General features: G+C 46.4%; 1 protein-coding gene across 3 annotated transcripts in view; it reads right to left on the bottom strand.

Annotated features, from left to right (window-relative positions):
- Nucleotides 1-6152: 6152 nt before the first annotated feature.
- Nucleotides 6153-11919, bottom strand: part of COL8A1 (collagen type VIII alpha 1 chain) — a 155984-nt gene continuing 150217 nt past the window's right edge. For all 3 annotated transcript variants that reach the window (XM_019548853.1, XM_019548852.1, XM_019548854.1), the window contains 2 exons: nucleotides 10859-11192; nucleotides 6153-8180 (listed from right to left, as the gene is read on the bottom strand). In XM_019548853.1, the coding sequence (XP_019404398.1) occupies nucleotides 6274-8180; nucleotides 10859-11189 (2238 nt within the window). In that variant the 5' untranslated portion in view covers nucleotides 11190-11192 and the 3' untranslated portion in view covers nucleotides 6153-6273. The remainder of the gene's footprint in view (nucleotides 8181-10858; nucleotides 11193-11919) is intronic.

Below are 11919 nucleotides of genomic sequence, written 5' to 3' on the forward strand. Positions count from 1 at the left end.
GATAAAACCCAGCTGAGAGTTTTCCTCGGGGGCAGAGTGTGGTCTTTTGTCTTCACTCTGACCCTATTTGCAAATATACCTTTTGTATTGCTAATAGTGTGTGTCTGAGAGTTCTTCGCCTCCCGAGAAACGAACCGCAACATTTTTGCAACACTGTCCTGGAGGGGACTGGAGGGGAATTGTTACTCTTAGGAGATGTCTATACCCCTTTAAAATTCTTCAAAACCATATTGAAAAAACACCCTACTTTCTTGTTCATATACTGAATGCCATATAAACATCTCCTACCTGCTTGATGGTGCTACATCACCCTCAGGCATGCTCATGAGAGTGAGAGTGCACGAGTTTTTTTTCAGCATGTAGCAAGTATGGAGCAGGAGCAAGTCAGGGATGTGTATTACTACAGCAGTGCTCTCTAGCACTGCCTAGACTCTAGACCAGTGATTCTCAACATTTTTTGTACCAGGATCCATTTGTAAACATTGGCCAGTCCTGACCCAATGCCCCTCATTCCCAACCTGCTGCCCTGTAACCCCAGGCCCCAACCCCACGGGGGAGGGGGGAATGGATGGGGAATGGACGGGAGGATTCAAGCAGCCCCAAGCAGCATGTTGCAGGCTGGAACTCTGCCAGCCTGCAAGGGAAGAGGCACAGTTTCCCACATTTTTCTTCTTTAAAGAAGAATCTATTTTTAAAGCTTGTTTCCAACTCTTTCATATATTCTTGTGACTCACTTATAGGTTGAGACCCATGGGTTGAGAAATGCTGGTCTAAACCAGGGGTGGGCAATTATTTTGGTTGGCAGGACACTTACCATATTTTGGTGGGCTGTTGAGGGCCGTGCACGCAAAATCTTTCAGAAGGTATAATTTTATCAAATTATAAGTAAAAAAATCAATCATACTAAAAATCAAACATCTGCTATAACATATTTTAATTTTATTTCAAAACATAATTTTGTCTGATATATGTCTTACTTTTATATAGTGTGCTTGGCAGGGACTGGGGGCTGTTTGGGAGCCTTGGGGGGGAGGAGGAAGGGAGGGGGGATGGGGTGCATGAAGCAGAGTTTATCCAGGTGGTGCAGTGCACGGTGCAGGTGAGTTTCACCTTCCCCCCGCCCCTGCCTTATCCAGCCTGTGGCTGCCTCTGAAGTGTTCTGCATGAGGCTGAGCCCTGCCCACTCCCACCTGCGGCAGCCCATGCCATGCTCTATTCTGCACGGGTCCTACACTCCCTGATGTCTCTGGGCCCAGCCAGCATACACAGCTTCCTGGCAGGAGTGCTTCTGCCACTGCTGAATCCTCCTGGGTACTGCTTGGCTCTCCCTCCCTCCAGTGGCTCCTCCTCCTTTTCCTGCCCCTGCTGCATTGCTCCAGGCAGCAGGCAATGGAGGGAAGCAGGGGCAGCCTTAGGGATGCATACCAGGTACCAAATGTCCAGCCAGGTGATAGGGAAGCTGTACCTGGGCAGCTCTTGCCGCATCGCATGGGGCAACTGTTCCCGTTCTTGGCTGCCTTCCACCCACTATGCCCACCCGATATAATGATGAGCAGGCCACCTGTCAACAGCTGAGTGGGTGGAAGGCAGTCCGACTGGGAAGCTGTATACACAGGCCGGGGCTGGGGCTGGGGCCAGGGTGGCGCCATCAGCTGGTGCAGGGCTGGTGTGGTTGGAGCCTGGCACGGGCTGCCCCAGGTGGAAGTAGGTGGGGCTTAGCCTTATGTGGAGCACTGTGGGGGTAGTTGCAGGCTGGATATAATCAACTGGCAGGCTGGATCCTGCCCACAGGATTTTGGATTTTGCACACCCCTGGCCTAGACATATCCATGGAATTATAAGTCATTCCATAGTCATGGCCAAAGCAGTCAAAGAACAGACCATTTGCTCCTGCTGTATATTGTTAGCAAATTTCTTCCTACCCCATGCCAGTTCAACTCCTTGCCCCTGCTTACCCAACCATGTAATGTGAGGTAGGAAGAGGGTATTTGCCTATGTTGACCTGCAATTTTTTTGATTAACATAGCTGTTTTACTGAGCAGCAAATAGCACAACAATATCAAAGAGTAGGTGATCGGTTGGACCTAATAGGCACATCTACACAAGATGCTTTACTGCACATTAGACTAATGCCCAGTAAAGTGTCACTATCTACACATGCATAGAAATTTACGCACAGAAAAATAGGCTAATGAGCTGTTTGCTAGTACCAGGAAATACAGGTTCTAGATTAACAATGCATTAGCTACTGCTTAGTGCATACGTGTAGACACTTACAGGGAACAATTTGCTTCTGGTCAGCTCAGGCGGCAGGGGGCCTGCTGCTGTCTGCTAAGTCCCTTGCTGGGGAGGGGGGCATCTGTGCCAGCAGCTGGGACTGTTGCATCCCAGTCATGTGGAGATCAGGTCCTGACCCTCCCAAACTCCACATGGTTGGCAGACAGAGTGTCTACTGACACAGGCAGTGGAAGACCAGGGCTAATGGGGCTTAGCCCTCCCAAACTAATTTTGCGGCAGCCAGAGAAAACGCCACTGCCACACCCTGCCGCCACAACACCGTGCCCAGCACTCCCACCATGCGTTCCGCCACCACAGTGTGTATAGCACCAGCATGCACTGGCCCCTGCAACAGCCCTACCGGAGGGGATTGGGGGGGGCGTCAGGCAGGTGTGCCCTGCACTGCCTAGCCCAGGGGTGGGCAATTATTTTGGGCACAGGGCCGCTTACTGAGTTTCAGCAAGCCATTGAGGGCTACATGACAGGCAGCACAGGGCAGATTAATGTTATTTTTCTAAATTTTTTAGGGGCCCCATGGGCTGGATAAAATGGCTGGCGGGCTGCATCCAGCCCCCGAGCTGCATTTTGCCCACCCCTGGCCTAGCCACTCCAAATAACATTTTCTTCACTGAGTGGGGATAACTCTCCTGGCCCTGCGGGGATCCATACCAGGCTCTGTGCACCCTGCCAGCCCAAGGGCAGGCACTCAGGGAAGCCTGGAGCTCTTCCTGTCTGCTGCAAGGAGGCAAAGCGGGGCTGGAGCAGTCCTGGATTGGGCTGCTCCTTGGTGCAATTTGCTCCCAACAGGGGCTAATATGTAGACATGCACTCTAGAGCACTTTAATGAACCTAAATTTTCTGCAAATAAAATTGAGGCACAGTAATTTCATTTGTAGACACGCCCTATGATTCCTTTCTAGAACTGCATCTGCTGTGGGCCTGCTTTTGTACCGTTCACATGCAGAGAATGTTGTGTGTTCATGCCTATTGGTACACAGTTGGAAGTAAAATGTGATAGGGAGGTTAGAGAGCATTTGATCTCATGAGTGTGCTTTTCAAATGTGAGTACACTTCTCTACAGATGAGGGACTTGAGACATGAAAAGCACTCTGCTCATTGTCAGAACACAAGGCAAAGGCTGATCCAGAAACAGAAGCTGGATCTCTTGATTCCCAGTCTGCCAGCTCTGTTGACACGACTGCGTTTCATGGCTAGCAGTATATCCATGCCTACTGGTTTGGACTAAGGCATAAAAGGAGGCTCATTAATCTTTTTACCTGGAATGATGAAGATCACACTTGAACACGTCTCTCTTGAGACCCATCCCTTCTATGCCCTCACTTGTAACACCCCTGGCTTGCCCCCCACTTTTTAGTCAGTATGCCTGCTTACGAGCAAAATACACTTGGTGTGTGACTGTGTCACCTGCTTAACCATAGTCACCCCACCACCAACACATACACACACAGACCCTCCATTCACATGTACACTGGAATATAATATCCAACACTCCACTGTGGCTGATACAAGGCAATACAGGATTAAAGCTACATGCAAGTCTCAGGAGTCTTTTCTCAGAGCAATGTTTACTACTATAGTCCATTCAGAAACCCAGAGATACCATCTACTGGCAAATGTGCTGCAGTTCTATTAGCATCACATTATGAACAGGAGCCAGCTTAGCCAAAAAGAATACCTTTTGTAATCACACTTTTTTGCAGAAGTGTAACTAGACTCTTGATCACCATGGGCAGCAGTAGTGGCCAGGCTGGCAGTGCAGCTGCTGCTATTTTTGTGTCACCCCCAGAGTCCGTGCCCAGGGCTGGAGTCTTGATGACTTCTTCATTACACTAGTGCTTTTGTGTTCCTGCCTGGACTCTGTGTGTGCTCATGCTATGAAAATACGAACCGAATGATGGGTTTAAATTTTCTTCCTAGTCTTTCTGTTAATAAAGGAAGAACACCTTTTTTAAAAGATATTTAATAAGATATTTTTTCAAATCAGTACAAAAATCTTAAATACAAAAATTATTTGCTGTTGACATGTCTCATATATATCCTGGAAACATACCAAGTTATCAATAGCTGGTAAACTGTCCATTGCTGCCAACATTCCATAAAATATCTGGGACTCAACACCTCACTACTGTCATCTGAGTCTTTTGTGGATGGTCATGCTGCATTAAATTCAGTATTTAAATAATGGTAATGCCAGTTAAATCCATTTTTTTAATGGAAGATCCTACTTCATTTTGAATTAAATGTGTTAGCCTTAGCCAAAACAAAAGTCAAGAGCGTTCAACCTGCTTTTTAACTAATGTCATAGTGTGATGTGCAGCATTGAAAAGGGAAACACAGAGGACACTATTATTTTAAAATTAATCCTAGTAATTAACTTTTTTTTTGCTGTGAGACTAGCGTTATTGCTTAACAGACACTACCTTGCAAAAAGTTGCTTTCCCCACATATACAAAAGTTTGAAACCTATGTATACACAAACTTAGATGATCCACAATGAAAATAAATAACAAGGGCTGGAAATTATTATGTGAAATGAAACTTTTCAAATCTGTTTGCTTGAACCTTATTATTGATATAATTAATGGACCACTTCAAGCCCATTTATTCACTTTTTTTCTTTAGCAGACACAGCAGCAGCACTTTGTTGTTCATTTGCTCATAAACTGGTGTAAGTTTGGATGAACCAAATAACAAGAACATACTGCTGAAGCCAAACAGAACACAGGTTCTGGGCATGAGTCTGGTAATGTGAGTATATATATATGAGTCTGCTGCACTGACAAGAATGGCCAAAATGCTACAATGTGGCCCAAATGCTACCTTTGACATGAAGTCATTGGACTAGAACCATGTCTGAGATTAATTTGACCCATCTTTCACTTTGCAAATGCATATGGTGGCTTCTTTAATGCTTTGGCATTCGAGGGGTTTATCCAGTGCCTATGGAAGGCAATACAAGACTCCCTTCAATTCCAGTGAGTGTTGAAAAATGGTCTCATTTAGCAATAATTAAAGCTACCCTGTGCTAATGTCCTTTCTCATTTTGTATATAGGGACCTAACTGGCATTGAGGACTTAAATGGCATTGAGACTAAACCATTTTCATGGGTTGGTCATGACATAAACAGTAAATTTTGCAGCTATTTCCCTGATATCCTCCACCAGCCCTGTCCCTCAATACTGTTTGTCAGAGAGGCCCCAGCATAAGAAGGAAGGATGAGGGGACAGCCATCATCTTGTACGCTGCCTTTTGTGCGGTCCCGCCTGCTAGTGAGTTTCCCCCTACGTGGGCTGCAGCGGTGAGGACCACTGGTTCCCTTGGAGAGCCACCATTTTATTTATGTTGCTTTTTTGGGCAATACCAGGTTTCATGGTTTCTGCAAATATATACACAATTACAAATCGAGTAGACTCATACTTATGGATCACATAAAACTGATATTTTACATTGGGAAAAATAAAGATTTCAGGCTAGAAGTGTCACTGCTTATGGTGTAGATAGATAAACCCTGTTTTAGAAAAAAAGTTCATTCAAACTTTATATAATTATATATTATATTTCATACTGACTCATTCTGTTTTAAGTTATTCTTCATCTCATATTTTAGATCATTGTTTCATGTAAGTAGGCAGCAGGAGTGAGTGACATACACTAGATTTGAACCTTACTACTACATTACTGTAAATGAAATGAAGTAAGCATGGTATCACAGAAATATATAATGTACAGCTAATACGTCCCCATTGGGTACAAAACAACTGTAATGAACCTGATACACATTATTAAATATGTTCACTACACCATTTTATAACTAGCTGTGCATAATGTTAAACTTTGTACTTTTTCTTTTTGGTTTTTTTTTTGTTTTTTGCTTTTTTGTATAAGGTGGTCCAAAACAGTCATTTAAATGCATCTTTCAATGGTATAAAAGTTTGAAGCAGAGAAAAAAGTTTACGTTTTGTGTGTTTTTTGTTTTACATGGGATACAATAAATACCCTGAAAAAGATGAGTGAACATACTGCCCAGCATAGAGTCCTGCTGCCTGTTCAGATGGCATCTGGACGTAAACTTTGTCTCCATGCATGAGCGGAACGACAGCACTTCCAGAAGCTTGGTCCAGGAAGCCCTTTTTGTACTCGTCATATGTGTACATCAGCGGCTCATTGTTCTTGAACAAAGCCACCCAGACACTGGCCCCTTTACAGTGAACATGGTAAGCGAAGTAGTAAATTCCTGGGATCTCACAAGTGAAGATCCCTGTCTGTGGGTTATAGTTCTGCCTGCCATTGTAGAGGAGCTTGTCAAATTTCACAGGCACCCCAACCCGTGGGAAAGGTGTGAGGAGTTCTGCTGTGAAGGCAGGCATTTCATAGACAGCAGCACCGTTCTTGCCTTTCTTGCCCATATAGCCAGTTGGGGTCTTCACTCCATCTAGGCCTGGCCCCACCTCCGGCAAATATTGTCCAATGGCTGGTGGGGTGGGTGGGATGACTACTGGAGGACCAGGAGGACCTGGGGGTCCTGGGGGACCTTGGAGTCCAGGCTGTCCAGGGGGTCCAAGGGCCCCAGGCTTTCCTGGTGGTCCTTGGAGGCCTGCAACACCAGGTTTCCCTATTCCTGGAAAGCCTGGTGGGCCTCGTAAACCTGGTTCTCCCTTAGGCCCTGGAAGTCCAGGGGGTCCAATTGGACCACTGGGTCCTGCAATACCAGGGATTCCAGATGGACCTTGGTGGCCCTGAGCACCATGGATTCCAGGCTCTCCTTTAGGGCCTATAAGCCCTGGAACACCAGGCAGACCTGGTAAACCTTTGTGACCAGCTTCTCCCTTTGGCCCTATTGGACCAGGAAGCCCCCTCAGACCTGAAGGTCCCACTTCCCCAGGAAAACCTGGCTTTCCTGGGAAGCCCTGTAGGCCAGGTTCACCTTTGGGACCAATAGGGCCTTGAGGCCCTACAGCTCCACCTTCTCCTTTTGGTCCTGGGAATCCAGTGACACCAGAGGGCCCCATTACTCCTGGTAATCCAGGCTGGCCTGGCTCCCCAGGAGGACCACCCATGCCAGGAGGCCCCACATGCCCCTTTTCACCTTTAGGCCCAAGTGGGCCAGGGAGACCACCCATGCCACGATCACCTTTAGGCCCAGGAAAACCTGGTTTACCGACCCCTGGTAAGCCAGGTGGTCCTGGTAAACCTGGCAAGCCTTGTTCACCTTTCCCACCTGGGAATCCAGGCTGGCCTGGGATTCCATCTTGGCCTGGTTTCCCAACCCCTGGAAGGCCAGGTGGACCTTGAATCCCTGGTACACCAGGAAGGCCTTGTGGTCCTTGTTCACCTGGAGGTCCAGGTTTACCTATAGGGCCCTGTGGTCCTGGAAACCCAATCATTCCTTGTTTGCCTATGCCTGGAAGGCCAACTGCTCCTGGGGGTCCAGGTAATCCAGGTGGACCTTTTAATCCGGGTAAACCTGGAATCCCAATGCCCTTTTCTCCTTTAGGTCCTGGAATCCCAGGAGCTCCTGGTGGTCCTTTCATTCCAGGTTCACCCTTTGGTCCCTGTTTTCCTGGTAATCCTGGGGCTCCTGGTTTTCCTAATCCAGGAAGTCCGTGAGGTCCTGGTGGTCCTTGTGGTCCTGGTATTCCCATAAGCCCAATCTCTCCCTTTGGTCCGACCTCACCTCTTGGCCCAGGTGGCCCCATTACTCCTGGTTTTCCAGGCATTCCGGGCAATCCTGGCTTGCCAATTCCTGGATATCCTTGTGGACCTGGTTTTCCTTTGGCTCCTGGCACTCCATGGCCTGGTAGTCCTGGGGGTCCTGGTGGCCCTCTTGGTCCAGGCTCACCAGGGGGACCTTGTTCACCTCTCAAATTGACTAAAGGGATTTCTGTTTTTTTAAAGACAGACAGACAGAAACAGGCAGATAGATGTTAGCCATGATGTTACCTACATCACCACTCCTGTAGCAGCCTTGGGGGCTTGTGCAAAGCCCCCCACATGGTGTGAGGCAATGGGCGGCAGTGGGGATGTTCTCCCCCCACCCGCAGGAGCAGTGAGTCCCAGCGTTTTTTTGTTTGTTTTTTTCCTTAAGGGGCTGGAGCTGGCCTGGATGGGGCACCCGAGGGAGAGTTGGGACAGCAGTGGGAGAGTTTGGGGGGCTCGTGCAGAACCCCCATACAGTGTGGAGCATTGGGGGGCAGCAGTGATCACTCCCCACCTGGCAGCACCCAGGGAGCACCGGAGTTTTTTTTTTAACAAGTGCCGGGAGCTGGGGAGGGCGGGTAGCCATTGCTGGGGCTGAGAGAGGGGTGGGGAATGGCCCTGGCTGATTCAGATGGGCCAGACTCCAAATCAGATTTGGCCTAATTGAATTGGGACAGTGATTCGAATCACCAAATTGAATCATTGTCTCCTGAACTGGCTGAATCCAAAGTGAATACTGGCTGCTTCATACAGGCCTACTAGCCAGCACTGCTGCCATGTGCACCACCACACTTTTTTTAAACCCATTTTTTTAGATCCCAGGATTTCCCAGTATCTAATTTTGGCTCTGCACAAATATGCAGTGTAGAGAACCTTTTGATATGCTTCATGTGCATTTCGTGGTGTCTCAAAAGCCTCTGAGGCACCACAAAGCGCATGTCCGTGGTAGTCTAGAGAGAAAAAAGCAATTTCATGCTGAAACGACTTCATCTACATCAAGGTGCTTGTTGGCATAAAAGCACTGCAAAAAAATCACCTTGCTGATCAATACCATTGTTGGCAAAAGTGTCTAGGGCAGACCTGATGAACAGGACAAGATAGCGTGTTCAAATGCTTTCACCCTGATAAGGGGTTGAATAAACATATCTTTAAAATATACATTTTATTATTTAATGTTCCAGATTAATTGCTTGCATCGTAGGAAAGGGATCTTCTGAGAAAAATAAATAGTCTGCAGTTTTAAAGCCACTGCTGCCAACCAGTCAAACACAAAAATCTGTAGTCAAATATTAAGAATTGATCTTAACCAAGAAAATGCAGCTACTGATGTGAAGTCTTCAACATGGTCCTGAAATTGGGCACCCCGAGTCTCTCCAAACCTATGGTACTTAAACCACCCACTCCTTTCTTCTTGTATCCCACTACCAACCTTTGTGTCCCTAAATATTGATGCTAAAAATCTGAATGGACTGAATAATCTGCATTGATTCATTGTCTCAAAGTGCTTAAAATAGATTATAGCTTGCTATGGACCCTACATAGCACAGTATCCCAGAAGGTAGCACAGGGAAAGTGCTGTGTTTCTGAATGGTGACCTTCCAACCTTGCTTTCCCCTTGCTTCAGAAGTGGGTATTACTAATTGCACTGACATATGTTAGCAGCAAATTCTGACACCCTCTGCATTAATAGAGCCAAACTTATGTCCCCCCTCCCTCTGCCCACCACTTGACGGGCAAGTGTGAGGGGAAAACCAGCAGGTGCATAGCTCTGTAAGTTGAAGGAAGTTTCTTAACACCCATTAAACCCAGGCAGAGGCACAAAGACCTAAGGCTAATGTCACCTACAGCACTCTGTATCTTCAAAACGCTGTATAGACCCTGTAATACTCCTGACATCCTATGAAGTAAATTAATTTTACAGCTAGTTACAGATGCAGACTGGCCAAGCCTACTACTATTCATGTAAAAATTCCCCAGGCTTTCAGACCCTTCTATGGGTCTGCTGAGAAAATATCAGGTCTATAGAGAAATCCTCAGCTGACTGGCAGATATTTTGCAACAATGGGATTCTTTGTCAGTTAGCATTTCTCTTTCTTCTTGCTGTACCAGATTTTGGGATGGGATATAACCTAATGTTTCAGTGTAAAAAACTGTGTTTTTACTAGAGATGCTGGAAAGCCACAGGATAAGGCAGGGGCTAGATTGTTTATATGTTCCTTAGTCATGACAGGTATATATATTGCAACTCATTATGGGATTCTTCCTACTATAGTATCCAAATGTTACACAGGCTTTGCTATATTTTTCCTTCCAGTACCCCTATAAGGTAAGGAAGTGTTATCTCCATTTTACAGATGACCATGGTCCTGCATAAAATCTGTGGCAGAGCATGGAACTGAATGCAGACTTCCTACTCTTCTTTTATAAAGTCAGCTTTGGTTTTGCAATCTAGGTGAGTGGATGCATACATGAATATCTTCATTCACACCCATGTCAGGCATGACACAAATTTTGGCTTGCTGAAGGGTGGTGGCAAATATGCTAATATAGGCCTACTCAGAAAGTGCAGGCTGGCTTGGAGGAAAGCCAGCCCTGTTTTTCAGGAAACAGTCACAAGACCATATCCAGCCATGCACGATGAATATACATCCCCGCATGGTCTTCTGCTCCCTGGAGGGAACCTGGCCAGTCACTCAGGGAGTGAGGTCCAAGCTGTGTGAACTTACCTGCTGCTGAAGCAATTGGCAGGGATGTTATGGGACCATTTTTGGACTGCAGTCAAATAATGTTCTGGGAAACCTAACACAGTTAGTTTCTGGGGAGCTGAGAAGAGAGAAAAGGTGAGTTCTCTGACAGATTTACCTTTTTCTTTCTTTGAAGCCATCTCCTTGCCCAGCAGTGGCAGCTGTGGTATTTCTTTCATATATTGAGGCAGGTGAGGGTATTCTTTTCCATACTGCATGTGGGGCACCTCCTTGCCCATGTGTTGCATTTGCTGCATTTGTTGCATTGGAACCCCTTCTTTGCCCAGTGGTATGTGAGGTACTTGTTGTCCGAGGGCCTGATACTGTGGGACTTGGGGTGGCAGCTGCTTGATCCCATAATAAACACCACCCTGAATGGATTTCACTAGCTCTAGGTAAATGGTTACCGCTACTGTCAGCAGCTGTACAGGGGCTAGCAGCACAGCCATGACCTGAAAAAGTAAGAGTGAATAATAAACATATAACAACGATGAAAATCTGCAAATCTTGTCTTACAATGCTGGCCTCATTCTCTGCAGCCAATGGGGATGTACATACTGAAATAAAAGTGATGGTGGGTCACTTCAGTTAAAATTCATTAGCAGCTTCCTAATAGTTTTTTTTTTAAATAAATAAATCAAAAGCTCAGGACAATTGCCCTTGCATTTATTCATTTTAATATATAATCTATTTGTTTGCCTTTTCTCATGAGTTTGCTCTTCTCCACAGTTTCAGTGTTCATTGTGCTGTGGTGGTTTGTAGCAAAATGGTCCTAAATACAGGACATAAATTGTCAGGGGTATTGAAAGCTTGAGCAGCTGGGATATTTGGGGCTTTTGACACTACTGAAGGCTGTAGGAAGTAAACAAAAACTTGTGAGGGAAGCATGCTTGAAATCAGGAGCAGTGAAAGAGCTAACTATGCTGACTTCATAGTTTCATAGTTTCTAGGGTCGGCAGGGACCTGAGCAGATCATCTAGTCTGACCCCCTGCCATGGCAGGAAAGAGTACTGGGGACAAACGACCCCTGCAAGATGTTCATCTAACCTCCTCTTAAACAGCCCCAGGGTAGGAGCCTGAGCCTGCACCACTTCTCTTGGAAGCTGGTTCCAGACCCTAGCCGCCCTGACTGTGAAGTAGCGCCTCCTGATATCTAGCCTAAACCTACCCTCTGCCAGC

This window comes from Crocodylus porosus, unplaced genomic scaffold (genome assembly GCF_001723895.1).
Source record: "Crocodylus porosus isolate Cpor-Errol unplaced genomic scaffold, CroPor_comp1, whole genome shotgun sequence".
In the NCBI taxonomy this organism is placed as follows: domain Eukaryota; kingdom Metazoa; phylum Chordata; order Crocodylia; family Crocodylidae; genus Crocodylus; species Crocodylus porosus.